The sequence below is a fragment of the Leptonychotes weddellii genome, chromosome 9 (assembly GCF_054177405.1).
Source record: "Leptonychotes weddellii isolate Sample4059 chromosome 9, ASM5417740v2, whole genome shotgun sequence".
NCBI lineage: Eukaryota > Metazoa > Chordata > Mammalia > Carnivora > Phocidae > Leptonychotes > Leptonychotes weddellii.
In genome coordinates, this window is record NC_138377.1 from 26,036,243 (window position 1) to 26,064,110 (window position 27,868).

The following is a 27,868-nucleotide window of genomic DNA, read 5'->3' on the forward strand; positions in this document are numbered from 1 at the left end:
TGACTGTGAGGTGGGTTTTGGCATCTAGTAGGTAGAAGTTGGGGATGCTGCTAACTATCCTGAAATGCACAGGACTGCCCAGGATGTCAATAGCGACATTACCAATGAGTTCCAGAATAGACAGAGATGCCAGCCCAAATCCACAGATGTCCTTGGCCCCCTGAACACGGGGTGTTCATTCAGGGTTTTGGGTTTGGGAGTGGGATTTTTCTTAGCCTTAATTTGTTGTTATTTATCTAGAAAGAGTATGCAGATCAACATGGGGGCCAGCAGGGAAAGGCTCACGGGTTGAACACACAGCCAGCCCTCTGTGTGAGCAGGGCTTAAAGAACCCACTTTACGCCGATATCCAGTAAATGCTAAGACCCAGCTTAAGCCCTTGATCCCTCAGATACTGGTCATCGCTTAAGCAGTAGCATATGGACGAACAAATGTTCAGTGTGGGACTGTCCGATCAGATTTATTCCATCACAGATTCCCCAGGTGGTCTCTCCTCTTCACTGAGGATTCGAAAAACAGACCATTTAGTTGACAAAATGGAGTTTCCCTCGAGTTAACGGAGTGGGAGTGGAACCAGCTACGGGTTCAGATGGTAGCACAAACACTCCCGAGGAAGCCAGGCTGGAGGGGCCAAATATTTTCTTTACAGTTGATTTGATGCAGTTCTGTGGTCAATGGTGTGTGGAGGTGGGACGCCTCCTGATGGCCCGGCCCCCTCCTATTTGCGCGGCCAGCACCTCAAAGGGCACACATCATTTTTTTTTTCCCCTATAAAGTGAATCTGGGCATTTTATAGCTGAAAAGGGAGCAATTCCATTTGAATGAATCAAGAGGCTGAAGGCAAAAGTGCATTACGTAGCTTTTACGGACATTCCTCCTGGATTGACAAGGATTGACAAGGTCCCGTGGCCACCCCCTGAAAAGCTTCAGCCACAAAACATTTCTTGACATCACTCAAGGGAGGTCTGCTGTCTTAGCTGTACTCACACGGGGCCTGTGGTGTTTCTTCACTTATCAGTTTAAGAAATGACTATGGTCTGCCTCTTGGTGTGGTGCATCCTTGTTAGCCATGACCCTGTAACGTTTCTCCTTTGTTAAATGAGAAGAAAACAGTAATATTATGGAGGGGAAACATACCTTTCAGCCACTTTGGACATTTTTAAACAATGTCTGTCAATCTGTGCATTCAAAAATGTTATCTGGGGAAAGATAGAACAGAGGTGTTAAAACCAAACTTGATTTTTTCCCCCCTTCACCCCATGAACCCAAACCCTGTATTTCCATCAATAGCTAAACAGCTCCTCTGGCCAGCCTTTGCCAACCCTCCAGCTTTGCAGTCCAACAATCATTTGCCCTTCTGGAAATTCCCACCACACTCAGGAATCACACTCTACAATTTAGCCTATGCTAATATTCTGTACTGTGTTGTAGCCTAGGTCTCGACTCCAAAAAGTGATTGCAAACTTAAAGGCAGTGGTATACATCCTACAAAGCTTAGCAACACTTTACAGGCACTGTAAATATCTGGTTGGACTAATTTCCAGTGATTTCCCTCTGCACACTCTTCACACCTACATCACACCCACCATTATGCTTGGTGTACTCGACTAGATCATGAAATAGCTATTTCACATACATCTGTTTCCTCTTCCCCACCCCAAATAAATTTGTCAAGGGCAGGCACCTTTGGGTTTCCCCCAAGAAGCCAGTAAAACATAATGTAAAGATCCTAAAGTTACTTTATTGCCAGTGAATCCTAGAAAGGAGTAATGTAATTAGCCATTGTCTGCTGACCTGGGTTGACCAGTTAGCTTCTCATCATGAAGGAAGACAACACTGAACCAAATAATGCTGAATTGGCACTGAGAGTGGGGCTTTCTTTATTTGTAAACTTGCCTTTTGAATCACAGCAATAAAGTCGGTGGTTCTGAGCTGGCTTACTCTGTAAGTGCATTACAATTTTAAGGACTCCATGATATCCGTCCCTCCCCCCTTCAGCCCCCACAGCATTCTGTGGGGACCCCGCCTACAGCAGTCACCCCAAGGCATTGGGATAACTCCTCTATGTCCTTCTCTAGTAACTGCTGGGGAAACTCGGTGGAGACTTTTTCCTCTCAAGCTTCCATGGGTTGTTCGCACACAGCAATCAGAGGTTCAAGTCATCCACAGCTGGGTTCCACTGTGGTTTCCAGGAACTCAAAGCTCACTCAGGCTTCAGAGGTGAACATTCAAAGAGTTTTCAACTGGCCACGTCTCCTCCTGGGAGTGCAGTAGTCAATTCATTCACCTGTTTCCGGATGTCCTCTTTTGTAGTTTTCCTGATTGGCTGACTGGGTATGTGCACGGGGCTTTGCGACTGGGACTCTTCAGTCACGCCATACACTGACTAGAGAAGAAGCAAGAAGATAGAATCATGTACCCTCAGAGTTGCAGGGCGCCTTAGGGGCAGGCACTGCAAGAGCTCTTTTGATGCTTCCAATCCCCTCGGTGACATCCTGACAATAAGTGATCAGCCTTTGTGCAAATTTCTACAGTGAGGAGACCTCTTCCTCTTGAGGCAGCTTGTCCCCTTTGGGCTACCACTGTTAGAAGATCTTCCCTCTCACTAAGCTGCAACAGTCTCTTGAATATCAGCGTGTCTCCAAATATGGTCCTAGACCATCCGCAAAGAATCATCTGGGGGTACTCGGTAAAGATGCACATTGCTGAGCCCCACCCCCGACCTACTGAATCAGTCTTTGTGGGTGGGGTTTGGGAACCTGCACTTTTATCAAATGGCCCAGGTGATTCTGAGGCACAAGAAAGTTCAAGAACAACTGTTGAAAGTTATGCACGAAAGATCCTCTCTAGATTTTCTCTTCCCCAGCAGATGACAATGCCCATCTGGTACAAATTTGAGATGGCAGGGTTTCAGATTCTTTCCTTTTCAGCCAAACAGCTTTCTGGCCTCAGTTTCTCCTCATGCTATGGCTGCTTATTAAGCAGTTCCCTTGTGCTGGAGACAGACAAAAGACAATCTTTGCTTTGGGAATGGAATGAAACCCCAAAGGCTATGCAATGTATAGCTGAAATCTATAAAATCAAGAGGGGCTCAGACAGAGAGGATGTGAGCACCATGAAATTCTGGAATATTAGAATTAGGCGGCCCTTAAAGATTAACTGAGGATGCTTTAAGACTAGCGTCATAAAGTCTAATACCTACAAGGGCATAACTTTTTCAGTAAAGAATAAAATATGTGAGTAGATTCAAGAAGTTGATATATATATCATGTCGTGTGTGTGTGTGTGTGTGTGTGTGTGTGTTTGAGAAAATGAGAGCATTGGTCATTACAAGAAATAGGAATGTCTGGGGGCACATCTCTAACCTTTTGAAATTAATATTAAGGGGGACAGACTTGTTCTCCCACAATATGGTCCTTGGTGTCGTGGTAAGGTTGGGATATACCAGTTGCGGGGCAGGCTGAGCGTGGCACCCTTGAGTATGTCATGGCCACTGTCCCTTCCAGGAGAGTGAAACACAAATAAATGACGGTTGGCACATTCATAGTTGGGTACGATGGTGATGTGAATTTGGATGATCTAGCTACATAAAAGACTTTCAAAGTACTAAGCTCACCTTCACCCATGGGACTTGGATACTTTTTGTTCCTTTAGTTTCTTTTCCTCCCCTGAGCCAATTGCTACTTCCCCTGCACACCTCAGCACACTTGAGCCTGCTTTGGAAGCCCTCAGGAAGCCCCCCCGTCTGGTGTCCCCTCCTGGCCCCCTGGTGCCATCCAGCACTTCCCTGATACAGCCCTCCTGACTGCCTGGGGCTTCGCCTCCCCCCACCCCAGTTGTGGCTTTGTGACGACTCGTCACTGTATTTCAGCAGCAAGAACGGTGCCAAGTACACTCCACAAATATTTGTAGAATGAATGAATGAAATTGTTTCAAAGGACAAAAAGGGGTAGAATTAACAAATAGCAAACAACTGTTTGAACAGTACCAGAAACAGAAAGGCTATTTGCGTCAAGAATTTTTAATTCAGCTAAACTAGCGAACCTTTTTAACCTTTTGTGGGTTCTTCAGACGCCGGCATTTTCTGATATCCATTTCTGTTGTATTCACACACCCTGGCTGAGAAAAAAAAAATCATTATATAAATTACTAAGTTATACCTTCCAGTGTGACCCAAGCGACACTATCAGACCCAGTCTTTGTCTTTCCTATTACATATATTACATGATTATCTCCACTTGGCCATTTACAATTCCTTTTACAAAGACGTTTTGTCTTCAGTATGTGTTCCTGCACAGAGTCCCCATATGAAATATCAAAGCCTACCTCCCACTATCTAGGGGTGACATGTAGAGGGTAGAGTGTATAGTTTATAAGAGTAAACTTCTTCTTCTTTTTTTTTTTTAAAGATTTTTATTTATTTGACAGAGAGAGACACAGCGAGAGAGTGAGCACAAGTGGGAGGAGGAACCGAGGGAGGAGCAGGCTCCCCACTGAGCAAAGAGCCCTATGCGGGACTCGATCCTAGGACCCTGGGATCATGACTCGAGCCAAAGGCAGACGCTTAACCGACTGAGCCACCCAGGCGCCCCAAGAGTAAACTTCTTATTCAGAGTGGCCAGAGAGTTTCAGCCACAGCCTTGGTTACTACACATTATCTGACCATCTACCAACAATCCAATATCACAACGGGGAATTACTTTTTGGGTTTTGCTTTTAACCAGCTTTTAGGAAGGGCTGACATAGTTTCCTCATTCTAGTTCCAATTCATGAGGAGAATGCAAGATTTGTTTTAATCATAGGAAATTAAAAATACTCATTACTTCTAACCTCATTATGCATGGATTTTGTATTTGTGAATTCACCTACGAACTAAACTTTATTCATAACCCCCAAGTCCCTATTTGTGGTGCATTTGTGATCATTTGTGGACACGGGCAAAGCAGCAAAAATCATGAGCGGCCCGATGTGGTGTTCCTAGGGAGGCTGACTAAGCTGAGGCTCTGCCTTCTTGTTTCATCTCTTACTGTAAACGAATGTCCTTTTGACGGTCTATTTAGGCCCACCTTTTCCACAGTTCTGTGCTTTTTGTTGATTTTGCTGTTTAACATGGCCCCCGAGCATAGTATGATGTGCCGTCTAGCGTTCCTATGTGCAAGAGGGCTGTGGGGTGTGTGACAGAGAACACAGGTGTGTCAGGCAGAGAACACTGGTGGCCCTGAATTCCGTATTCATAAACCAAGAACATACTTTAAATAAGATGTCTTTAAACAGAAACAGGCTTTAGACATGGTTACCTATTGATTAGTTGAAAAGATTGTGACCAGAGGCTCATGGAAACCTAACCCTGTATGTCTCCCTGGATAACGGCTCAGCATTGGCTAATTCAGGGAGCATGGCTACTTTGCAGAACGTAACTACCATGAATACTGACAGTGGGCCGCATTTGAGGAAGATTATTCTACAATTTAGAGTTGAGTGACAGTAGAAATGGAAACTGCTTATTGAAAGTGAGGGGATGGAGAAACATCTATCATGCAAATGGATGTCAAAAGAAAGCCGGATTTAGCTATACTCATATCAGACAACTAGACTTAAAACCAAAGACAAACGAGAAGTGAAGAAGGGCTCTGTATCATAATAAAGGGGACAATCCAACAAGAAGTTCTAACAACTGTAAATATTTATGCACCCAATTTGGGAACACCCAAATATACTTAAAAAAAACCCCAGAAACTGCTTATTTTGGGGCTGTAAACTTCTGGGGCCCAGATGTCCCAGGGGGACTTCCCACGGTTCTCCTTTTCCAAGTCCATATTTTCATGGATGAATAATTCTTAAAAGCTGGAACTGACATACATTCCAGACAATCTACCGAGATTATATTGACTGAATGGCAAAACCAATTTCACAAAGTTTAGCAATGCTCTTTAATTTTAAGAATGAGACACCTGGTGGCTAAAGACAGTCTTTTCTTTCAAGTGAAGGAAGAGGGAAACAAAACAAAACAAAACAAAAACATAGAGAAACAAGCAGAGCTTTCTCACCACTGGCCTGTGCACATCCCAAAAGGCCCGTTCTTGACTATCCAAAATTTTCCTTTCCGTCTTGTCCTTTTTCCGATCTATCCTGAAAAAGCAAAGAAAGGAGATCAGAGCCTCCTGTTTCTAGGAGCTTAGTGCACACAGGGCTATTGGCATCTGTGTGGTCCCTGCTCTTTGCAGAGCTGTAACATAGGGGCGGACCATTCCCTCAAGAGAACCTCAAGAAGTCCACACGTGCGAGGAGTACTTGTTTTAGGCTGGACTACAAATCATCATAGATGTGGACTGAACATTGTGGGCCTAAGGAGAGAACCAGAATCCAACTGTTCATGTGGATGATTAAGATGGATATTATTCAGAACTGAATTATCCATGGACATGCCCCCCATCAAAGTGAATACTGTGTATTCAAATTATAGGAAAGAATATAACCATGGGCTTGCAGTGTTTCATCCTCAAATTTGAGAGTTTGCTTTAGATTCAGTTAATAGAAATGCCTTCAAAATACTGCAGTTGCATGTTTTAAAAGTCACGTAAAGCATCTAGCTTTCTAAAAGCAGAGTAATTGCCCTAGCATGTGACAAGATCCAGAAGGCAAATATCACTAGTCTCAGCTGGGGGAGGTACAAATTGCAGGAGGTAAATTACAGGTGACTAAGACAGATTCTTTATGTTCTGATCAGTAAATAGATAAGAGTTTTTTTTTTTTTTTTTAAGGCCTGTATTACTTCATATTACCTCTCTAAGTAAAAAGTAACAGATTAATTGTTGTGTAACTTCTGGTTCTTGGCTCTCTTGGGAGCACTTCAGTTTACTGGCCTGAAATAAACCATAATCACCCTCTGATTTTTGTGATAATTACTGTGTATTTCAACGGCCCACAATTATAATGTAATCACGAACTTAATCAAAAAAGTTAATCGAGAAATACCATATATGTAGAAAGTGACAATTTCCCCTCCTTTTTCAACATGCGATGCTGGGTGATCCTCAAAGTGCAAATTAGCTCTCCTCTTTGCTTCACAGTGGCTTCTGAGTACACAGGCTTGGTTCTGCCGTCTCCTCCCCCCTCAACCCCCCTCCCACTTTCTCTTTCCTCAGGGGCCACGGCTCCTCCAGCTCAGCACAGCATCCTGTGCCCAGTGCCCACCTCCCTCCTGGCTGCCGGCAGCACCAGGTATGGTCTGCAGGCGTGTGGAATCGTAGCAGAGGGGAAAGGCAGAGACTGCAGAGGGAGGGGGAGAGCCATGACACCATGCTGGCCACCGGACCCAAAGTCCTTGGGTCATTTCCAACCATGACTACACCTGTGATCGATGAGCCAGCCCGGGGTGATGGGCTACAATGCTGCCCCCAGAGTGCGGAGGGGCGCTGCTCAGGGACAAGCAGCGTTCAGAGAAGAGGTGCTCACCTTTGCCTAGCTCAGTGTCCCTTTCTCATCTCCTCCTCTGTCCCATTTCTTCTGTTAACACTCCCGGCTAAATCAGAGATCATTGTTGGAGAGGGCAAGAGAGAACCCAACCTGAGCAAGTTCAATTTCTAGAATTGCAAGGACCTGGTTGACAACTATGCTTATGGGCGGGAGGCCATGTATTGGCCACTTCTTATGTTTCCTTAGAGAGGTAGGAATTTCCACTATAGTCCCTGGGAGGGAAAAGTATGGGGAAACACTCCAGCTAGTCTTTCATCCCCTGTACTCTGGGGGAGAAAGAGGGCCTTCACTTTGTTGGTGGATCTGAAAGAAGAAATTGAGAAAGCTCAGGTCGGTCCTTTCTGGGCCCTGTGTGGGTCAGCCTGTTCTCAGGATGCCTGTCCTCTGCATGCAGTGAACTTACAGGGGTCAACTCTGCCCTGGGGTGGGGGGTTCTGCAGATATCTAGCTCTGTTCAGCATGGGCAAGTTGAATTCCAGGGTAAAGATCTGTGGTCACAGATCCAAAGTCACGCCCTAGAACCTGGCTTTTATCAGTAATAATCTTAAGACACTGGACTCCAACATCTGACTTCTGTGCCTTATTTTTGATGTGCTCAACTCCTCCCCTGGGGGGGAAGGGAGAGGAGCTGGCCTCCCTAAACTCCAACATGTTTTCCTATGAAGAGAGAATCTCCAGAAAAGTGGGTCTGATGTTTTTCAGCCCCTGAGCACAGAAGAATACTTGGAAATCTCTTTAGGAAATAGGAACATCTTCTAACCAGATTTCTACATTGGAAAGCAAGCCCATTGCCTGCTAGAACACATGCTTTTGAAGTTATTTCAGAGTGCCATTGATTTCAAAGATGAAACTTATCCATCTCGACCTTGATTTCTACTCTGCTGCTCTCATGCAAGACGACAGCATTTGACTGGCCATGGCTGGCCGGCCGTGGAAGGAAACCACCTCACGCCACCTCCACATTCCAGAGAGTCTTTCTCTCTTTTCCAGGGTCTCTGTCAAGTTCACCTACTTCACTTGTGCTTCTGCTTGCATAAAGATGAATTCCCACTTCCTTGCAAAGGCCCTCTGGAGTCTTGCTAAGTTTTCCTAATGAGAAATGAAAATCAACGAGAAGGCATTAATCTTTGTAAGTTTGCACATCGATACCTATGCTTGTTACAAGGCAGTCATCTATTTTGGTTACTCTCCATAGAATAGCAGCACCCCACTTTAAATCCACTGGATGTGAACCCAATGTGATTTTGCACCAGACCCTGCTGTACAGAGTAGAACTATTAATATTCATTTACACACCCATTAAATCTGCAATCTCCGTGGTTCACCTGATTCCTCTTCTCTTATGTGTTTTATATGAACTTGTCGTCACCGTCACTGAAGATAGGGAAAAGGGTTTGTGGCTATTCATGCAGGATTTGGGGAAGGGATGAGGGGGCTCTGTGCAGCCTACTGGACATCTCCAAGAGCAAAGGCAAGAAGGGATTTCTCAAGACTCATCTTCTAGCAAGCAGGGGCCGGGGAAGGCGTCAGGAAAGGAAAACACTGATGACCTGGCATTCATGCCTTTGAAAGTTTAGATTCAAAAGAGGGAGAAAAGGGAATGTCTATATTTGCGAGGTTCATGAAAGGAAAACCCAAAAACAGAAAGAAAGAAAAGGCATCCAGGGTTGCCTTTAGAGGAAGAGGGGAGAAGCTTTTTCTCTAAGCCTGTAGTCTTACCTGATGGCACAACAGGACAGTGGTTGGAGGGGGGGGTGTTTGACAGGTCTCCTAATGATCCACCTAATTCTGATGGAATGCAAGGACAGAGCCCACATTATGCTATGTATTTTCATAGAGCTCATGCCAACACTAATTGATTACCCTCATTAGTGGGTTATTAATATGAAAGGAGCTTCAGTTGAAGCTCAACACACGTAAACTAAACTCAGTTATTACCAAGGCTCAGTGTACAAATACCTAAAAAAAAAATTGTTCCTTTGATTCTTCCACTGTTCATAGGACGCAAAGCTGGTGATACCTACACATCAGTCAATTCAGGAGCAGTTATATAAATTATGAAGAGTCATACCATGGAATACTAGGCAACAATCAAAATCAATAATGTAGATTATTGTTACTGACATGGAAGGATTCTCAATATACTTACAGCTAATGATTGGGGAAAGAAGCAGCTTATAGGATAATGTTCGGGGTATGATTCAAGTTTTTTTGTTTTGTAAAGGAAAAAATGTATGTACAGAAGAAAGATTAGGGGAGAAGGATTATAGATTCTTTCCCCTCCTTTCTTTGCTATTGAATTTTTGGTTTTACAAAGAGAATGTGTCATCAGAAAAAAATTAATAACATTACTGAATTTTGAAAACAAAATACTTTTAAAATTTTCTAACCCACTTTTAGGCAGAACTTCAGCCTGAAAGAACATCTTAATGCCATATTCTTTACAAATATCAGAACAGAATATTATACAGCAAGAGAGGAGAAAACTAAATAAAATATATCGGGAGTTGATGCTATCTTGTTTCTGTGTAGGACCTTTTCTATGACATGGAAAATCTGGGGAAGAGAGACACAGGGGGGCCGGACCACATGCTTCTGCAGGCTAGGTCTTTTTGATAGGTCATGTTAGGGAAGGGATGCAGCACCTCGTACTGGGTGCACAGAAGTAGGAGAGCAGATTCTGAATGAGGGGTGATGGCTGGCACAGGAGGGCTGATGGGGACAGGAACTGGGTGCGCAGGATGCTCAGATCCACAGAACAGCTATGCTAGGGTTTGCCTGGGAAGATCATAATGTTCCAACATATTTATTTGTAATGGCTCCCATTGATAAGCACACTTTGTCCAGGTCCTGAGGCCCTGGGTCAACTGAACCATGTCCTCCAGGACTGTTTCCCCACTGGCTTATGCACAGGTCCCCAAGAGCGACAAAGCCTGGTGCAGTGGGCCTCACACTTATTGTGGGAAACTGAGGCAGCGTGCGAGGGACGTTTGGAAGGAAGGAGCTGGAAGTCCTGTTAGTGCTGGATTACGGGGGAAGGACTCCTCACTGCTCCAGGGCTGCCCCTCCCCCTTGCCGCCAGCCCGTCAGTCATTTCATGGATCAGCAGCTGCCGTATCTTCTGGAGGGTATGTGAAAATCTGGTCCATTTCCCAGATTCTCTGTGACCCATATAAAGTTTGGTTTGGGGAAAAGGTGGTGCAGCGGGAGAACTGGGAATGTCAATACTTCATCTGACACGTATCTTATCTTCTGGATTAGATTTGGTCCTTAGATTCTACTGCCAAGAAAGGCAGAGTTGGGTTTAAAGATGCAATTAAAAATTATCATATAGTAAGTTTTAAAAATTCTCATATTACCCTCCCCTTTTTTTTCTTTTGGTGTACAGCTGTGTGCATTTTAACACACGTATAGATTAGATCTGGAACAACCACCACAATCAGGATACATAATAGTTCCATCATCCCCAAAAAACTCCCTGTGCTATCTCTGTATAACCACATCATACCCCCACCTGTAACTCCAAGCAACCAGTGATCTGTTCTCTCTCATGATAGTTTTGTATTTACGAGAATGTCATATAAATGGAGTCACACAGTTTGAAATCTTTTGAGACTGGCTTCTTTCATTCCACGTAATGTCTGGAATACTCATCCAAGCGGTCGTGTGGATCAATAGTTTACTCCTTTTCACCACAGAGGAATATTCCCCTGAATGGACATACCAATGTTTATTTCACCATTTACCTCCTAAAGCACCTTCGGGTTGTTTTCAGCTTTTGCTTATCACAAACAGAGCTGCTATACCCAGGTTTGTGTGTGAACAGAAGTTCTGATTTCTCTGGGTATGTATGTAGGAGTGGGACTGCTCGGTTATATGGGAAGTGTATGCTTAACTTTGTAAGAAACTGCCAAACCATTTTCCAGAGTGGCTGTGCCATTCTGCATTCCCACTTGGCATTCCCAGGACTTTTTATTTTGGCCAATCTAACAGATCTGTAGGGGCATCTCAGCCTGGATTTAATCTTTATTTCCCTAATGGCTGCGGATGTTGAACATCTCTTAATGTGTTTATTTGTCCTCCCTAATGTCCTCTTCGGTGAAGTGTCTGTTCAAGTCCTTTGCCCATTTTTGAGCTGTTTGTTTCTTATTGCTGAGTTTTAAGAGCTCCTTATATAAAGATGCAATTTTATTGGATGGTAAGAAGAGGTGAGAACAAAGGAGGGGAGATAAAAGGGACTTCCTTTCCACTGTCTGAAAGGGACTAGGGAGAGAAAAAAGGAACCATAGAAGCGGAAACAGAGCTGCAGATACGGTTTTACTCTCCTCCCACACCTAAACTGAAAAATAACCATACTTACTGCTTCATAATCTGCCAATTCCAGCCTTGCTTTATTCTGCATTGTCCTCTTACAGAGATAGATGGCTGAGGGAAGAAGAGAAATTACATGTGCAAAACCTGCAGTGTGGTGCCGTTACAAATCCATCCGTCCATCTGTCCATCTGCTCATCCAGCCAGCCACCCAGCCAGCCCTCCCTGTGTGCCTGGTGCTGCGCTGTGCAGAATTTGCTTCTGTGTGGAAGCCATGACACCTAACCTCCAGGAATCTTCCTACAGCTCAGGATCAGATGAGGACTCCATCTTCCAAGTCTTGACCATTCCCTTTCATCCTCCTCACTCTGTTTCACCCCAAGCATCCCTCACCAGGGTCATCTTCTACAAATATGATCATGTTACCTCCTCCACTCCCTGCACTGCTTCCTCAGTGACCTCAGAAGAACCATCGGGCTCCTTAGGGTGGCAGGCTTGGTTCTTTAAGATCCAGTCTGCTTATCTTGTCAACCTCTTCCTTCCCTGCCTCACTTTCAGTTCCACTCTTCTGCCCATGTGTTCTCTGCTAGGAAAGGCCTTTCCACTTCCCTCTTTTTTTCCTCTCTCTGGCAACCTCCTACTAATCTTGGAAGACCCAGCTCTGTGTTCTGGATAGCATCTACCTACCCTCACCCATGAAACCTAATTCCAGTGCACGGTAATCATGGGTTTACTAGACTGTCCCGGCTCTAGGCTGAGGGCTCTTCAAGGGCAGAGGCTGTGTCCTACTCAGCTTGAATCCCTACACCTAGCACCAGCGCGGCCTGCCAGGTGGAGTGCATGAACAGTGAAAAAGGAGGACAATCTGGGTCTCTCTTTCCAAGCTAAGGAAGGGTTCTTGGCCCTCAGTTGCCAGAGGATTCTTTCTGAAACCTGCCTTCATCACTTCCTCTCCCTACTTCTGCTTCTTCAGTATCTCCCTCCTTCTCCAGTGCCAAGTAGAATGACCCAGGGAAGACAATAGATGAGCGGTATGAATGACATTTAGGATGACCAGAAGAGAGGGTCAGAGAGGACCTGTGGTTGACCTGTGGTTCGACAACTTAGTTATACTAGGAGATCTAGTCAACTAACTCCTTGCTGGATCAACCAATCTCCTCCATGCAGTTTGAAAAATGTGCTCATGGCAGCTTACAATATGCTAGAATCCTGTGGCTGGCAGCCTGCTCTGGTATGTTCATGCTTCTGCTCACGCCAGTGGAGTTGTATGTGAGATTCAGTCAGTTGTGTTTGTTCTCAAATCTGTTTATGTCAGGCATGCCTGTTATTTTAATAATGTAAGTTCCCTAAATATTACATTTCACTGATGAAATTAATGTGAAAAGAGAGAGTTGTTGTTTCTATGAAGACCCAGGTGGGGTGTTCAGAACAACTTGATAAAGAAGAGTTGGCTAAGACAATTGCTCATGAGTTTGGTAGAGGTGAAATAACTGAAAAAATGGGGAAAAAATAATAAAAATCTGAAAGGGGTCAACATACAGGTTGTTTCAAAAGTGTTTTTAAATTCTTGATGCACTTTAAAGATGCCCAACCTGGACAGTTTATCTTGAGTGTGTAGCTAAGAAAGAAATTCATATCATTGGGGTCCATAATCGAAGAGAGTCTTTGATCCTATCTCAAAAAGCTGTCAAATGATTGTTCCTTTGTATAGCTTATGTTGATACGAAGTGATTCAGTATGAATGTGTCTCCTCTTCATAATCCTCCACTTACCAGCTTTTCCAGAGAACCAGGCACCCGTAGCTCTCCATAACGTCTGAAAGGGGCATCTGCTCTATTACAAGGTATCTCCTTTATTCCCTTGGACCACCGTTTAGGCAGCCTGTGGAATTGGGGGCTACTAAAGAGGAAGCCTGTCCACCAGCCCCACCACACTGGTCTCGTTGACCCAGGGGCAGAGCTGCTCAGTGGAGGTGAAAGCTGCTTTGACAATGCGTCCCAAGCAGTGTTTTGTACTGGATAAATGTAAGATGCAGGGAAGTCCAGCCCAGGTTGGGCTATGGGCTTTATTTAAGCAGAATCATCCTGAGAAATTTCTAACCCATCTGGGTCAGAATGGGCCAGCTGGGTTATAAAGTAAAATACCCTGCACGGAATGCAAAGCTGGCACCATTCCTGATGACCATGAGCTACTTGGTCACGTGCTTTCCGCTTGCTTTCTGTGGGGCTAATGTCACATGTTAGGGAGTCTGTTCACCACAACTAGGGAGGTAGGATGGGGCTGTTGAGTCGACCTTTTCTTGGTATAGAACTCAGGGCTTGTCCGTGCTACGACAGTGCCTTCAACGGTGCTTTTGCTCCAACGCCTAACCCATCAGATGACCATTGGCAATGACAGCCAGTCCTATCACAGGGCATCTGGGGGACTTGCTGTAAGCTCAGATGTGGGTTTTCCTTGGATAGTTAATCTCTCACTGTTAAATCTTTGTCTCCTCACCCTCACACTTGGCAATCTGACCTCCTGGCATCTCACTTGGATGACCCACTGCCATCGGGGTCACCACATCTCACCGTGATACAAATAGAAACCATTCGAAATTTCATGAAGTGAATAGCTTCATACAATACACATGCAATTAAACAATAAGGAAATATTGACCTCGTCCTATTTCAGTGTACTTAAGGGACTGACTCCCTTCTCAAACTTTGTCTTCATGAGTGACATCATTTACCTCAATCTCTTAAACCAGGGAACCTGTATAACATGTGTTTCTCTGTGTTCCTCATACCCTCAAATTACTTTTTGGTACAATGGGACTTTAGCCCCGGAAGTAACCTTGGTGACCAGCAAGCACAGGCCCCTCATTGCCAGATGGGAAAACCAAAGGCCCAGAGAGGTGAAGTGATTTACCCACAGGCCGGTGAGTGGCAGAGGTGGAATTAACTTTTCCCATAATGACATTCACTGGTCATTCATTTGTTCATTCATTCACCCACTTAAACATTTATTGAGTGCCTCTTATGTGCATGTTGAGACATCATAACAGCCGCTACACCTGTATGAAGCTCACTGAATGCCAGGCGCCATTCTAAAGACTTCCCAAATGTTCACTTACTCAATCCCCATAATGACCCTATGAGGTGGGTTCTGTGATTATCCTCATTTTACAGATGAGGGAACCTTTTCAGGTCATTCCGCATTGCTGAGATTCCCTAAAGCTGCTGCATCCATTCTAAATGTCTCTCCGTGACTCTGATGGCTTTTGGATAAACCTGCCCCTCCCAAATGATTCCACCTCCCCCCGTCATTCTTCATCAACATGAAACCTCTGAATACGCAGATCAGACTCCTCACCACCCTCTTCCTCCCCATCACACTGCCTCCCCCCGGCCTGGAATGCTTAGACGGTAAGACTGGGATTTATTCAAATCTGTGCCCTAGCAACTGACACAAAGTAGGTGATCAGTAAAGGTTTGTTGGATGAAACTTTTTGGTTCTTCTTCAGTCCAAATCGTACCTATTCTGAGTTCTTAGCTTTGCTTTCACATCCTCTCTGCAAGAGGGCCACCACAGAACTAATACTGTCAAACGTAACAGTAATAATACTAACCACCGCCATGGTTTCTACTGAATCCTTAACTGTGGATCACACACCAAATCTTACAGACATTGCATTTCATTGTAACAAAACAACACTAGGAAATAAGTACTATTATTATTATTCTAATTTGCACATGAAGGTTTTGAGGCACAGAGAGGTTAAATAACTTGCCAAGATCACACAGCTAGTGGAGCCAGTTGATCTTGAGCCACTGTGCTAAATTCTCTCTTGGTAAATACTTTGATTTTCTGACTGAACTGCTTTGGAAATGCTGGTGAATACTTTTGCATCCCGTACCTTGCCTTCTCCATCTGATCTGCCGAAGTCGAGGCACGGGAATTCGAAATAATTTTGTTTTAATGAGAACCTGATATAAATTGTTATTTCTTTTTTTTTTTTTTAAAGATTTTATTTATTTATTTGTGAGAGAGAGAATGAGAGAGAGCACATGAGAGGGGGGAGGGTCAGAGGGAGAAGCAGACTCCCCGCCGAGCAGGGAGCCCGACGTGGGACTCGATCCCGGGACTCCAGGATCATGACCTGAGCCGAAGGCAGTCGCTTAACCAACTGAGCCACCCAGGCGCCCTAAATTGTTATTTCTATCCTTGTTCATGTGCACATAAAATCATCATGTGGAGAAAGGGAAACCTAATGCCCTGGTGTATGCAGTGCCTGATAGCCGAAGCTGTATGGGTTCATATTCAAGTCGGTATTTTTATCTTACTAAGGTCTAGTTATCTGGTCCTGCCATCCTCCCCCTGCCCCCTGCCCCTTCACTGCCTGTAAGAATATTGGTTTTTACATTCACAAGGGCACATGGCTGCTACCTGGATCTGAGCTACAATTACTCAAATTTCCAGTTGGGCTTTCGTGAGCAGTGTTTCAGCCCCAGAAGAATTTGTTTTGTGAATAGCCAAATGTAGCTCTGATTTTGAGTTGGAAGCCTTGCTTATCCACTTATCATATCACTTAGAGCACAGCCCAGTTCCAGAGGGACCCACCATGGTGCCAGCAGACAGCCACAGAGACCGTCAGAAGGCCCTTCCCCCTGCATAAGGACCGTCCTTCAGACCTGAAAACAGAAGAACTGTAGCCTTAGCAGGCAATGACTTGTCTGCACTCCACCCTCGGCATTGCTCTCACCTGCTGGCGTTGGGAGTGAGCCAGTCTACTTCATTGCCAGGTCTCCTGGACAGGCTTCCCTGAACACTACCCAGCTGCACATCTCCCTCCATTCTCTGTAGCTGCCTCTGCCTTCCTGAGCAAGCAATCCTGCAAAGAACCTAGGGAGAAGCTGTGGGTCTCACCAAGTGCCCCAGTCCCAAGGACAGCCACTGTGGACTTAGCAGACAAGTCAGTGACAAGAACGCTGTGCAAAGGGACAGACCATGAAGGAAGCATGGGCCTGGAAGGCACTCAGATCTGAGTTCCAATCCTGATGCTTCTACTGAGAGTCTGTTAATCACATTTAATAAAGAACCAGAACTGTCAGCCACTATTTACTAACGCCTCAGCTGTGCACGGTGCACCGGGGAACACGAGAGTGAACAGGTTAGACCAGTCCCTGCCTTCCTGGAGCTAATGATCTGCATCCAGATAAATAGAATGCAAGGGGGAAGTGTGAGGATGTGGCCTCTCTGAGCCTCAGGTTCTTTATCCAGAGTAGGGGGACAATATAACTTCTTTAGAGGATTGGCACGTGGAAATATTAACCAGTCTCATGGAGAGTAATATGGCCAGAATCTAACAGATCCCTGCCTGGACAGAGCTAACTCCCTTCTTGCCAAGCTCCCAACTTCACCCACTCTTATTTTCCTCGTCCAGGGTACCTTCTGTACATTCCTCCCTGGTCTGTCTCCCTTCCCCCCTAACTTCTAACTATCAAAAAGACCCATGAATTATTACTAAGTCTTAACAAGGCTGTGAGAATAGAAAGAACTAGGGGGAGGTGGCCCCTAGATCCAGCCCTCCCTGAAACCCTGTCCCAGAAAGGACGGGTCAGCAGCCACTGTCTTGGCTCTTGGCTCCACAGAATGAGCACATTGGCCAGCTTGATAGAATTTTTCTTCCCTTCCCCCATTCCCTTCCAAAGGCTGCATCTTTCAGTGTGCTCTGCCTTTCTTCATTATGTGGAACAGGGAGCTTATTACATGTCAACGGTATGAAAAGGATTAAGCAGGACAACGACCCCTCCTCCCTGCGTGACCGTCACCCAGACACCAGGCATTTGTCTTCCACTCTCCCAGGAGTGACACTTCTTCACTGCTCACCGTAGTCAGTGTTTTCAGGCTCCCAGCAGTTCGAAGGCCAAAAGTACGGGGCCTGCAAAAGAACACAGGTGTCAGGACTCAGAGGAATGCGGGCACCTGCCCTCCTCGGCCCGGAGCGAGTGTCCACCCTCTCCAGCACCCAGTGAGGACCCCTCTCGGTGACAGGCTCTGCCCCGTCTCTTTTGTGCCGACACCACATCCCCAACTTTCTCCTGTTCTTAAGGCAGCTGAGGCTGTCGACATTTTAACCTAGGTATTGAGAAATGAAATCCAAGGTGAGCAAAATAAATGCAAAAATGAGAAACTTAGTTTATAGGGCAAACATTTCTTATCCCAAGACCGGCACAGCTTACTGGGCACACAAGCTCCAAGTTCCTTTTATCCCTTTGAATTGTATGCCCCTAAAACTGACATGCAGAAGCCTAGCCTGCAGTGTGGCTGTATTTGGAGTAAGGAAGTAATTAAGGTTAAAAGAGGTCACAAGGGTGGGGCCCTGATCCCATAGGATTAGTGTCCTTATAAGAGGAGCCGCCAGAGAGCTTGCTTTCTCTCTGTCTCTGCCATGTGAGGAGGACACAGCGAGAAGTGGCTGTCGGCAAGCCCAGGTGAGAGCTCTCACCACAAATCTAACCTGCTGGAACCTTGATCTTGGACTTGAACCCGTGGAACAGTGAGAAATAAATTCCTGTTGTTTAAGCCACTCAGTCTGCAGTATTTTGCTATAGCAGCCAGAGTGGACTGAGACACCCTTTGATGCTGTCTGAAAAACTCCACTCCAAACACCTTGGTGTTGACCTTGACACAGACTCTTATCCTCTGCCCCATTTCCCTCTATGACAGGATCTGTGAAAAGGAGAGGAAAATGGTGGGAGGGCTTAGGCAGAGGATAGAAACTTCACACCAGGAAGGCAGCATGACAGAGTAGAAAGATCAAGGACTTTGCCATCGGGCTGACCCACACTCAAATCAAGGCCACCTCCCAGATTTATTAATCCTCAGAGCACCTCCGTGTTCTCATCTGTCAAATGGGTGATATTTACCTCCGAAAAGTTTGTTCTTCAGAATGAATGAGGGAATATGTGGAAACCCCCCACCCCAACAACACGGAGGCCCAAATAAAATCTCGTTTGGCTTCCCAGTGCTGGGGGGAGGTAAGGGTTCCTCCCTTAAATACCCTCAGTTTTGTAGGTAGTTCTAATCTGAGATCAGATGATAAGAGAAGGTTCTTCAGGGAGAGACGCTGGCAGGCCTACCTGGAAACGGTAAAAGGTGCCATCATCCTTCATGGTAAGAACGTGGTCCGAGATCGGAAAGATGTAGCCCTGGGCGGCTATAAGGCTTCCCAAGTGTATTGCTTCAACTGCACGAACAGGGCAGAAGAGAGAGAGGAGTATTTAGCAAGTTGTCAGAGTGCAGGTTTCCTTAGCTGGAATGTAAGTCAGGAGGGCAGAAAGGCAACCAGAAATCAACTGTTCTCACCCTCAGATAACTGCATGATCGATTGACTGATTGACTGATAACCTTTGATATCAATCCACTGGGCTGGATGGGGTGGGTGTCAGTGGTTGGGAAGGGCCAACATGTGTCTGGGACTCATCTGGATCCCAGCTCTGAGAGTCTGGCTTTGGTTAACTTCCCCCCAAGACTTCCAGAGGAAAGTAGCTTCAAGGTTAAGAGCAGGGGCTCTGGCACATATAGACCTGTACTGAATCAAGTGGGATGTTTCATGTAAGTGCTTAGCAGTGCCTGGTGTTCAGTAGGGGCGGGCAGCCCTGATTCATCTTGCTAGTTTCATCATTTTTATTCCCCAGCAATGAGCACGTAGCCTCACTGCCCAGAGAGACTCTCGACTCCCATGGCATTCCCCAATATGACAGTCCCACCAGAGAAGAGGAGAGCATTTCCCTTCTCTTACGGACACAGAGTAAAACCTCACTTTCTTAGAAAATTGGAGGAAGGACACTGCAGTGGGGAGTGGCAAAGGGAAGCCGACCTGATAGAAATATGTACATCTTTGCCACAATTAACCCACTGTTTTGTGACTTAGTAGCAGCCATAAATAGATCCACGTAATCAATAATTTATATTTATTCTGAGCAGAGCTAAGGAAAAAAATAACAGATCTATATGGTCCTACCATGCATGATAATCTTTCACAAATATAAAAGTGCTCTTCTTGGTAAAAACTGATTTTTGGATATAGAAATTATTGATATGCTTAAGGAGTCTCCAGGAATTATTAATTTCATAAGCTCTGAATTTTTTAAAGCAACTTGTTTTGTCTTTACTTGCAGACTTCTCAAGAGGTTGTATATAATTCAAGTGTTTTGCTTATTTAGAATCACCTATCCTTCGGAAATAACTGGTGGAATCAGAATGAAGCTGTATCTTATTTGCTTAGTGATGACCAGTGTGCGTTTTAAAGTCTACATGCTTCAAGAATCATGGGTCCAGCAAAAAAAAAAAAAGAGTTTCATCACTGGCAGCTGCTCCTTCCCCAGGGAAGAGAGCACAGCTTCCAGTAAGAAGGTGACTTTCATGTCACCAATGTAGGAGCTGGAACTCTCACTTCATCTTTTGTGGTTTTGCTCAGATATATGGCAGATGGGGAAGGAGGGATAGATGTTGGATGAGCCTGACTTCCAGGACTTTGATTTGCCTCATTTCCACCCTTCTATTCCCAGCTGGTGAACTGTTCTTAACTCCTCCTCATCCATTTCTCAGAAGCCCAAACAGTTCCCAATAACGTGATGTCCTCCCAAGGCCATCTGTGTATAAGAGAGCTTCATAGATACGATCCTTATTAGGTATTATTCACGACCTTTCAGGGAAGCCTCTCATATGAGGGCCGGAGGCCTCCTGAAGCCTATTCCCCTACCACCAGCTGGCTCAGGGCTCTCACAATACTGCTACTGGTGCTAACGATCATAATAAAGCATGTGTCAGAAATACAAGGATTATTGTAGAAGGGCAAAGGACAGAGAGCTACCGGAAGAGAAAAGACCACCATGGAGAAAGGTACTCCCTAGGCTTAGCATTATAACCAAAGAAACACTGATTTTAAATACATGGGACTAAACTGGTAGAAATGTATTTGGTCCAGGCTTTACAAGTGGACAATGGCAAGTCCAGGCTGCATGAGGAGAACACGTGGTGTAGTTAATTTGGGTTCTTTCCTTAAGAGGATTTGAATTCACAGTTTCTCCCTGTGGATTAAGAGCTTAACTAGATTTAAGAATTTTCACTAGTCGTGGAAGTGGCCATTAATCATGATGGTGAACAAGGCTAGTGTCACTTCCATCAATGACCTGCTTTTGTGGCACTCAGATTTCTGGCAACTATATTTCCTTGAACGCCATGTAAATTATATTGGTTCTTAGTCAATAGTATATTAGGAGCATCAGATTAAAATAGAGCAATTTCTGAGCTGACATAGTGACCTCCAGCAAGGAATCACAGACACCTAGAAAGGGCATTAAAAAAAAATCTTTAGAGGGGCACCTGGATGGCTCAGATGGTTAAGCATCTGCCTTCGGCTCAGGTCATGATCCCAGCGTCCTGGGATCGAGTCCCGTATCGGGCTCCCTGCTCCTTGGGAGCCTGCTTCTCCCTCTGCCTCTCTCTCTCTCTCTGTCTCTCATGAATAAATAAATAAAATCTTAAAAAAAAAAAAATCTTTAGAAAGCAAAGCCATTGGTAGCCATTTAATTTGGGTCAGATAGATCTAATCCCCAAGAACATAAGAATACATTAATGGATATTTATAAATATGACCTTCAGGCATTGAGGATACTCAGTTAAAACAGGAAGTATATAATAAACTCCAAAAAGTATTAACTAACACATGGATAGTAAGCTTTACTTATCTGCAATTTTTATTTTTCTGAAACTCCTCATTTTCTAATTATGCTGTGAAAATAAATTTTACTACTTATTTTCTGGTGGGAGGACAGATTTGGAAACTGTTTTATTGGCCAGAGTTTTGTTGTTGTTTTTCTGGTAAGGTTTTCCTAATTGAAATGCACAATTAAGGTCGGGAAAAAAAATCATTCTTTCACTTCTTGCAGAAGCAGAAAACAGAAGGAGTCTTAGCAAATAATTAGACATCTTAATTGTGGATCAGGCAATCTAATTTTAAGAGCTGGCTCTAGAAGGCTGTTCCGTGATAGTTCTACAACTTATCTTTAATTGCTGTGGCTAACGAGAATTCATCTCATTTCACACGTTATTGTATTGGGCTCTTTGGCACTCTAAATAATTGCTCATTTCCTCAAAGGGTGATTCAGATTTAAAGATAGATATTCAGTCAAGAAAATAAATTAATTTTATTTGCAAATGGACTGATTCCACATCTTGGGATTCACATTTATAAGTCCAATTCTCAGGAGAATAGGAGAATCTGGTCTGGAACTTGTTTATGGGATGTTTCTCAATACCATGGAGGATAAAGTCAGAGTCAAGTACCTGGGTCCTCGATGCAAAGGTTCTTCATAAGCCACTGCACAATGTCAGTACCTGAAATGATAAAGCAAAGTGAACTGAAGACGTCATGGATGAGTACCCTCTGGCAGAAGAAACATGTTTATCTAAGAAAGTCCTAATTCCAACTAGCACACGCCCAGAGAGCTGGGTAATATTGACAATTTTCCATCCTAACTAAGCACATCTAGCCATTGGGACACTTCCATAGTCACAGTCCTATTTGTTTCCAAATAAATCCACTTCCAATGACTCAGGATGATCTTGTGTCCACACTTCTAGGGAATATCTACAGGAGACTTCTTATAAATACAGATTTTGATGACTTCCCAGAGAAAGGCTAGGTGAAGTTTTACCACACCTGGCCCCCAGGATATTTCCTGAGGTTGGAGGCCTCTTCAGCTCCCTACCCTAACTGACAAGGCCTGACCAACACAGGTGACCTTACAGGTCCCTAAAAAAAAAAAAAACAACAAAAAACCCGACAAAAAACAAAACAACAAAAAACCTTTAATTTTTTCTGGCATGGGCATAGTTTAAATTAAAATGCGCCTGTTTCTGGGGAGAAACTTCTATGTGTTCACCAAAACTTCTTTCCTCTATTCCTTGGGTCACTAGATTATATCTCTAGACTCTTCTGCAATTGGGTATAGATTGAGTTCTTACAATGGAATATGGCTAGAAATGATATATCCTGCTTCTAGGCCTGGACCATAAAACTCCCATGTGACTCTGCAAACCCTTCATTCCTTATCTGCTGGCTGAACGGATAGAACCCCAAGAACCCAGGGGAGGACAGAGCCACAATGTGGAAGGAGCTTGGGATCCTGAACAACCATAAAAATTGATGCCCATTTTGGGCTCTGACTTGATTAAAAAATAAACTTTGTTGTGTTAAGCCCCAGAAGTTGGGATTTATTTGTTTTGATATTGAGTACTACCTTAATTAATATAAAATTGTAAGAGTCGGAAGGGACTCTTAAGTCTTATCTACTCCAACCCCAGCCAATACTGGAACCGCATCTATAATACCCCAGACAGGAGGTGCCATGATCTCCACTGGGAAAAGCCCTAGTACCTGGGAATCACAGATTCCCCCCTAGACAGCCTGTCCTAGTCAAATCACTTTGATTTCTCTGAACAGAAATTTGACCCTTTCTAAATTCCTCTCTTTGGACTTAATTTTGCCCTCTGATGATAGAGAAACAAATCCAGACCTTCTTGCTCTGGAGAGAGTCCATCCGATATACTATCAACATTCTTCTTAAGTTTTCTCCCCTCAAGCTGAAACATACCTGGGTCCCTCAGCTATTTCCTGCCATGACATGACCTAGAGCCCTTTCCCATTTTGGTCACAATTCTCTGAATATGTTTCCTTTTGTTTGCCTCCCTTTGAAGATGTTGCACCTAGAACCAATGTGGGAGTAGAAGAGTCCAAATTTCTGGAAGGTTCTGAACTTCCAGTCTTCTCAGCCATCTCATTTGAAACCAATGCAGATCTTCAAAGGTGGCTTTGTCACCTCGGGATGGAATGTTTGATGGAAAGCAGCCTGAAAAGGGCAACGTTTCTAGATGTCTGGATCCTGTCATGCGTGGGTCTGAGGCTTGGTGTGAGAGAGAGGGTCTGCCCGTAGCTCTTCTGGAACAGATTCCCAGCTGAAAACCTGAGGAGTTAGCAGAAGTCTTTAGCGAGCATTGCCCTTTCCCCAGAAATAAAGTTTCCCAGACATGTTCCAGAGGTGAGAGCAGCTCAGGCCTGTTTCTCTCTGGCTCCCTGGAGGGGGAATGAACCTTCCGCAGTAGACAACCAGGGCCCCATCCTACTATTTCTGTGCTTCCCCCAGGGCTAGCCTCCACTGACACAGCCCAGCAAGTTCCCCCCATTTCAACCTCCAAAGCAGAACTTCTAAGCTTTTCCCCACTCTTGCTCCCGGATGGCATCTTTGAGCTAAACTTCGGATCAAAAACTTTCCTATTCATTCACATTCTTTGAGCAAAAGGAGAGAATGTCTGTGTGTGGTTGTGTGTGTGTGTCCATATCCTCCAAATTATACAAGTTCAACATTTGTCCTAGGAAATGAAGAACAAAGCAGAAATCAAATAAGAACTGTAATCCCAAGTTGGGGGTGGGGGAGAGCCTCTAACCTGTTTTTTCCTCAAAAGAAAAATAGTTCTTTTTTGTGGGTTGCCTGGAAACAGATAGGTTTCCAGCATCAGCAACAGCTCTCCCCCGGGCAGGCGGATTATCTTTCTGCTGAGCTTGCTGAACCATTATTTATCACCTGCCAAGATTGATTACTCACCCTGGGACAATGACAGCCCTTCCTTTCCCCTGTTAATTACTGTCATCATTAATATCCATGTCACTAATTAGTATTCATTCACATTGAAACTCCTTTCTTGCTATCATATCCGTTCCCCCCACTACCCCACCCGAGACTTCAGCACCATTGTCTAGATTTCTACCCCCTTTTGGTTTTCTGCACTCCGTGTCTGGCCTAATTGCTCTCCCCAGTCCACCAGGCCCTGGTTTGCATTCACAGAGCTGAAGGATCACATTTAAACATTTAAGCCCCCCTCCCTCCCCCCCCTTTTTTTTTTGGTCAAGAAGAGAAAGTCACAAAAACCTCTTTCCTTTTTACCTAGCAATGTGGGGACCACAGACCTGGATCTCTTGTCCCTGGTGCAGCCACCGAAACAGTCAGGGTCTTTATCTGGGGACTGGTGTGAGTGTCCTCGAGCCCCGGTGCGGGCCAAGCTGGACCCCCTGGCTGTCCTGGGTCCCTGCCCCCAGTCTGCAGCAGTAGCCACCTCCCCGCTGTCCCTCACCCACCGTGGGCCTGTAGGGTGGACTTCAGCGAGCACAACAATGCCTCGTTCTCTCGGGTGTGGGGTGTTTTAGCTTCCTCGGACTAACCCAGGAGGGGCCAGCCTCCAGCCTTGTGGCAGGACGTAAATGTTGCATGTTCAGCCCCGGGGAAAAGTAAGGGAGGGAAATCTGTCATAATATTATGTCCTTTAAAAGACCTACAATTATTCCACAGCAGAATGAGGTGAGCATAGTGCAAACAACGGTCAGGAGAAAGCATTTTTCTTCTTTTTTCTCTTTCCTTTCTTCCTTTTTTCCCTCCGGCCCCCAATCATTTTTCCCCCTCTTATTCGAAAAAGAATTTGAAGCAGATTATTTTTCTATTCTCTCTCAAATGAATTGTTGCCCTTTGTTACCACTGTTGGATGCGGTTCTTATCTTAGTCAAGCTGCCCTGCCAAGGACTTAAAACCAAAAAAGAAACATTAAGGACAGATGCAGAATAGCCACCCTTTATCCCCAAAGGTTCTAAAACACTTGGCTGGAAGTTTTCTTTTTGAGGCTAATATATCCACATATATTCCAGGGATATCCATGAACTACATCAGAGGCACCCGAAACTCTTCTCCACAACATGCGTGGTGGGTTAGTACATTTAAGTAGACATTTCTATGCAGATAGGCTTTCAGTTTCTATATGTGTTGTACGTACGTATTTCAGTTATGTCTTTTACATATAAGGATGTGTATTGGAAGGGTGTTTGGACACAACTCAAACGTTCTCAAGTAGGGGATTGAATAATTAATTATGGCTCATCCATACAACACATATTTATTGAACACCTACTGTATTGAATGAAAAAGTAGAACAGGAACAGTGTGTATTGTAAGATGACATTTAAAAAAATTTTTTTAAATGACATTTTTACAATAGAAAATACATATTTACATTTGTATCCTATTAATTATGTATGTATAGATATATACAGGTACTGAGAAGAAAAATTCTGGAAGGATATTTAAACTGTTTAGGTGATCTTGGAGAGAGGGGAGGGTCAAATCACGGGAAATTTCTATTCTTTACGTGTCCTTATTATTTGGAGCTCAAGAACTTTAATATATTGCTTACGCACTGAGAAAAAGACTTTTCACTGTCAAGAGCAGAGAGGGACGTGCTGGCCTCTGAGACTGCTGTGGACAGGCTGTGGGGAATCAGGTTGCAGACGCAAAGTGGAGAGGGTGGGGGGGACTCTGAGCTGCTGCCCCTGGGCCCTGGGCATGTCCTGCTCCCCTGGGAAAGGGCGAGGAGTAAAGAGTGGGAGGCTCACTCCTAAGCCTCAAGTTGTCACTCTCTGTGGCCACTGGGCCAGCTAAAGGGGCTGCTCACTGCAGTCCTGGACTAAGGGTGACCATCTGCACTCTGCACCCCTCAATATAAACTGGATTTGAGTAAGCTGGCAAGATCTTCCAATATTTTAGGGAGTTCTCTTTCTGGTTTGGGGGAGATCCTTACTATAAAAAGGTTCTATACTGAGCTTTGTGCTCAGGTGTTTTAAGCATCCCCAAAGATTAAGGGATACCTGGAACTTCCTCCCAAATAAGTCAGAACCTAAGGGGATCCTACTCTGAAACACTTGCCCCATTCTCCCCAAAGTATTGTAACAACTGGAGCCCAAATTGATTGTGCAAACTTGAGAAAAGACTGGTTCCAGGCACTTGCAAATTTCAAGTCATGTGAAACTTGGTAGCTTATAAATCATAGTCCTGATAATTGAAGCAATTGATAATTTACTTATCAATCCTCACCATTGGGGAAAGACACCTTCACTTGAGTAAACTCTTTCTGGAGCCCAACAAAAGATAAGATTGTTCCTGCTGTGAGTGACCTCCTGGTACTCCTCAGTCAAGGTTATGATTCAGTCCACCCTGGGGTTCTCACATACCTGCCAAGGTCTCTGCTGCACCCGTGAGTGAAGAGGACAGCTTTGTGCCACCTGATCACGTAGGTGCCACGTGCAGGCCAACACTCACGAAGGAGGGAGACATTGCCCCTTGTGTACGAGGCCAGAGCCAGGCACCTGACACTGTAGTCACATAGCATCTTGACAATAATTGTGCAAAATATGATATCTAGCCTACCCATTTCACAGATGAGGCCCAGAGAGGCCCAAGGCCACATACCTATAAGAGCCAAGTCTGGAATCCAGGAAAAACCCATGCCGGATACCATGGTCACTACACATTCTGCCTCTCTTATTTCTGAATAACATTCCAAACAGTACTCAGAAGAATAATTGGAAAGGGGTACTCTGTGCTCATAGACATTCATTTAGTGGTAATAATAATTACTACTAATACTAGCTATTGAGCACTTTCTATATTTCAGGCTTTGGAATGACCCTACTCTAATAATCCCATGATGTAAATAGATTATTACCATCTCCATTTTGCAGATGAATGGAAGGACACCCTAAGTAGGGCAGTCTTTATAGTTTTAGACTTTTCTTTTTATGCCTTAGTTAAAAAACAAACACATACAGGGGTGCTTGGGTGGCTCAGTCGGTTAAGTGTCTGACTCTTGGTTTCAGCTCAGGTCATGATCTCAGGGTCCTGGGGTCGAAGCCCGTGCTGGGCTCCATGGTCAGCAGGGAGTCTGCTTGAGATTCTCTCTTTCCCTCCCCACTCTCAAATAAGTAAATAAATAAATCTTTAAAACACACACACACACACACACACACAATGCAACAGTTAGCCAGCAGGGAAAGCTGAACTTACTTAAGAGATGTTAAACTTTAGGACTTTGGAGGGTGGGCACAGGGTATGGCCGGCAGGAGGACAAAAGGAGGGTCAGAAGGTAGAACTGGGTGCCCTGACAAGTCTAGTGGCATTTTGGAGAGTAGAGTTTGGTCAAGGCGCTTGAGCTT

General features: G+C 44.6%; 1 protein-coding gene across 1 annotated transcript in view; it reads right to left on the reverse strand.

The window, feature by feature from the left end:
• The window catches only part of RGS6 (regulator of G protein signaling 6), a 491,338-nt gene that overhangs the window by 72,291 nt on the left and 391,179 nt on the right, over positions 1-27,868 (reverse strand). Inside the window, exons 4-12 of the mRNA XM_081830314.1 lie at positions 22,123-22,173; positions 18,912-19,018; positions 17,659-17,710; positions 11,837-11,901; positions 8,489-8,565; positions 6,048-6,129; positions 4,045-4,119; positions 2,288-2,386; positions 1,138-1,199 (exon numbers count right to left, since the gene is read on the reverse strand). Of these exons, the coding sequence (XP_081686440.1) occupies positions 1,138-1,199; positions 2,288-2,386; positions 4,045-4,119; positions 6,048-6,129; positions 8,489-8,565; positions 11,837-11,901; positions 17,659-17,710; positions 18,912-19,018; positions 22,123-22,173 (670 nt within the window). The remainder of the gene's footprint in view (positions 1-1,137; positions 1,200-2,287; positions 2,387-4,044; positions 4,120-6,047; positions 6,130-8,488; positions 8,566-11,836; positions 11,902-17,658; positions 17,711-18,911; positions 19,019-22,122; positions 22,174-27,868) is intronic.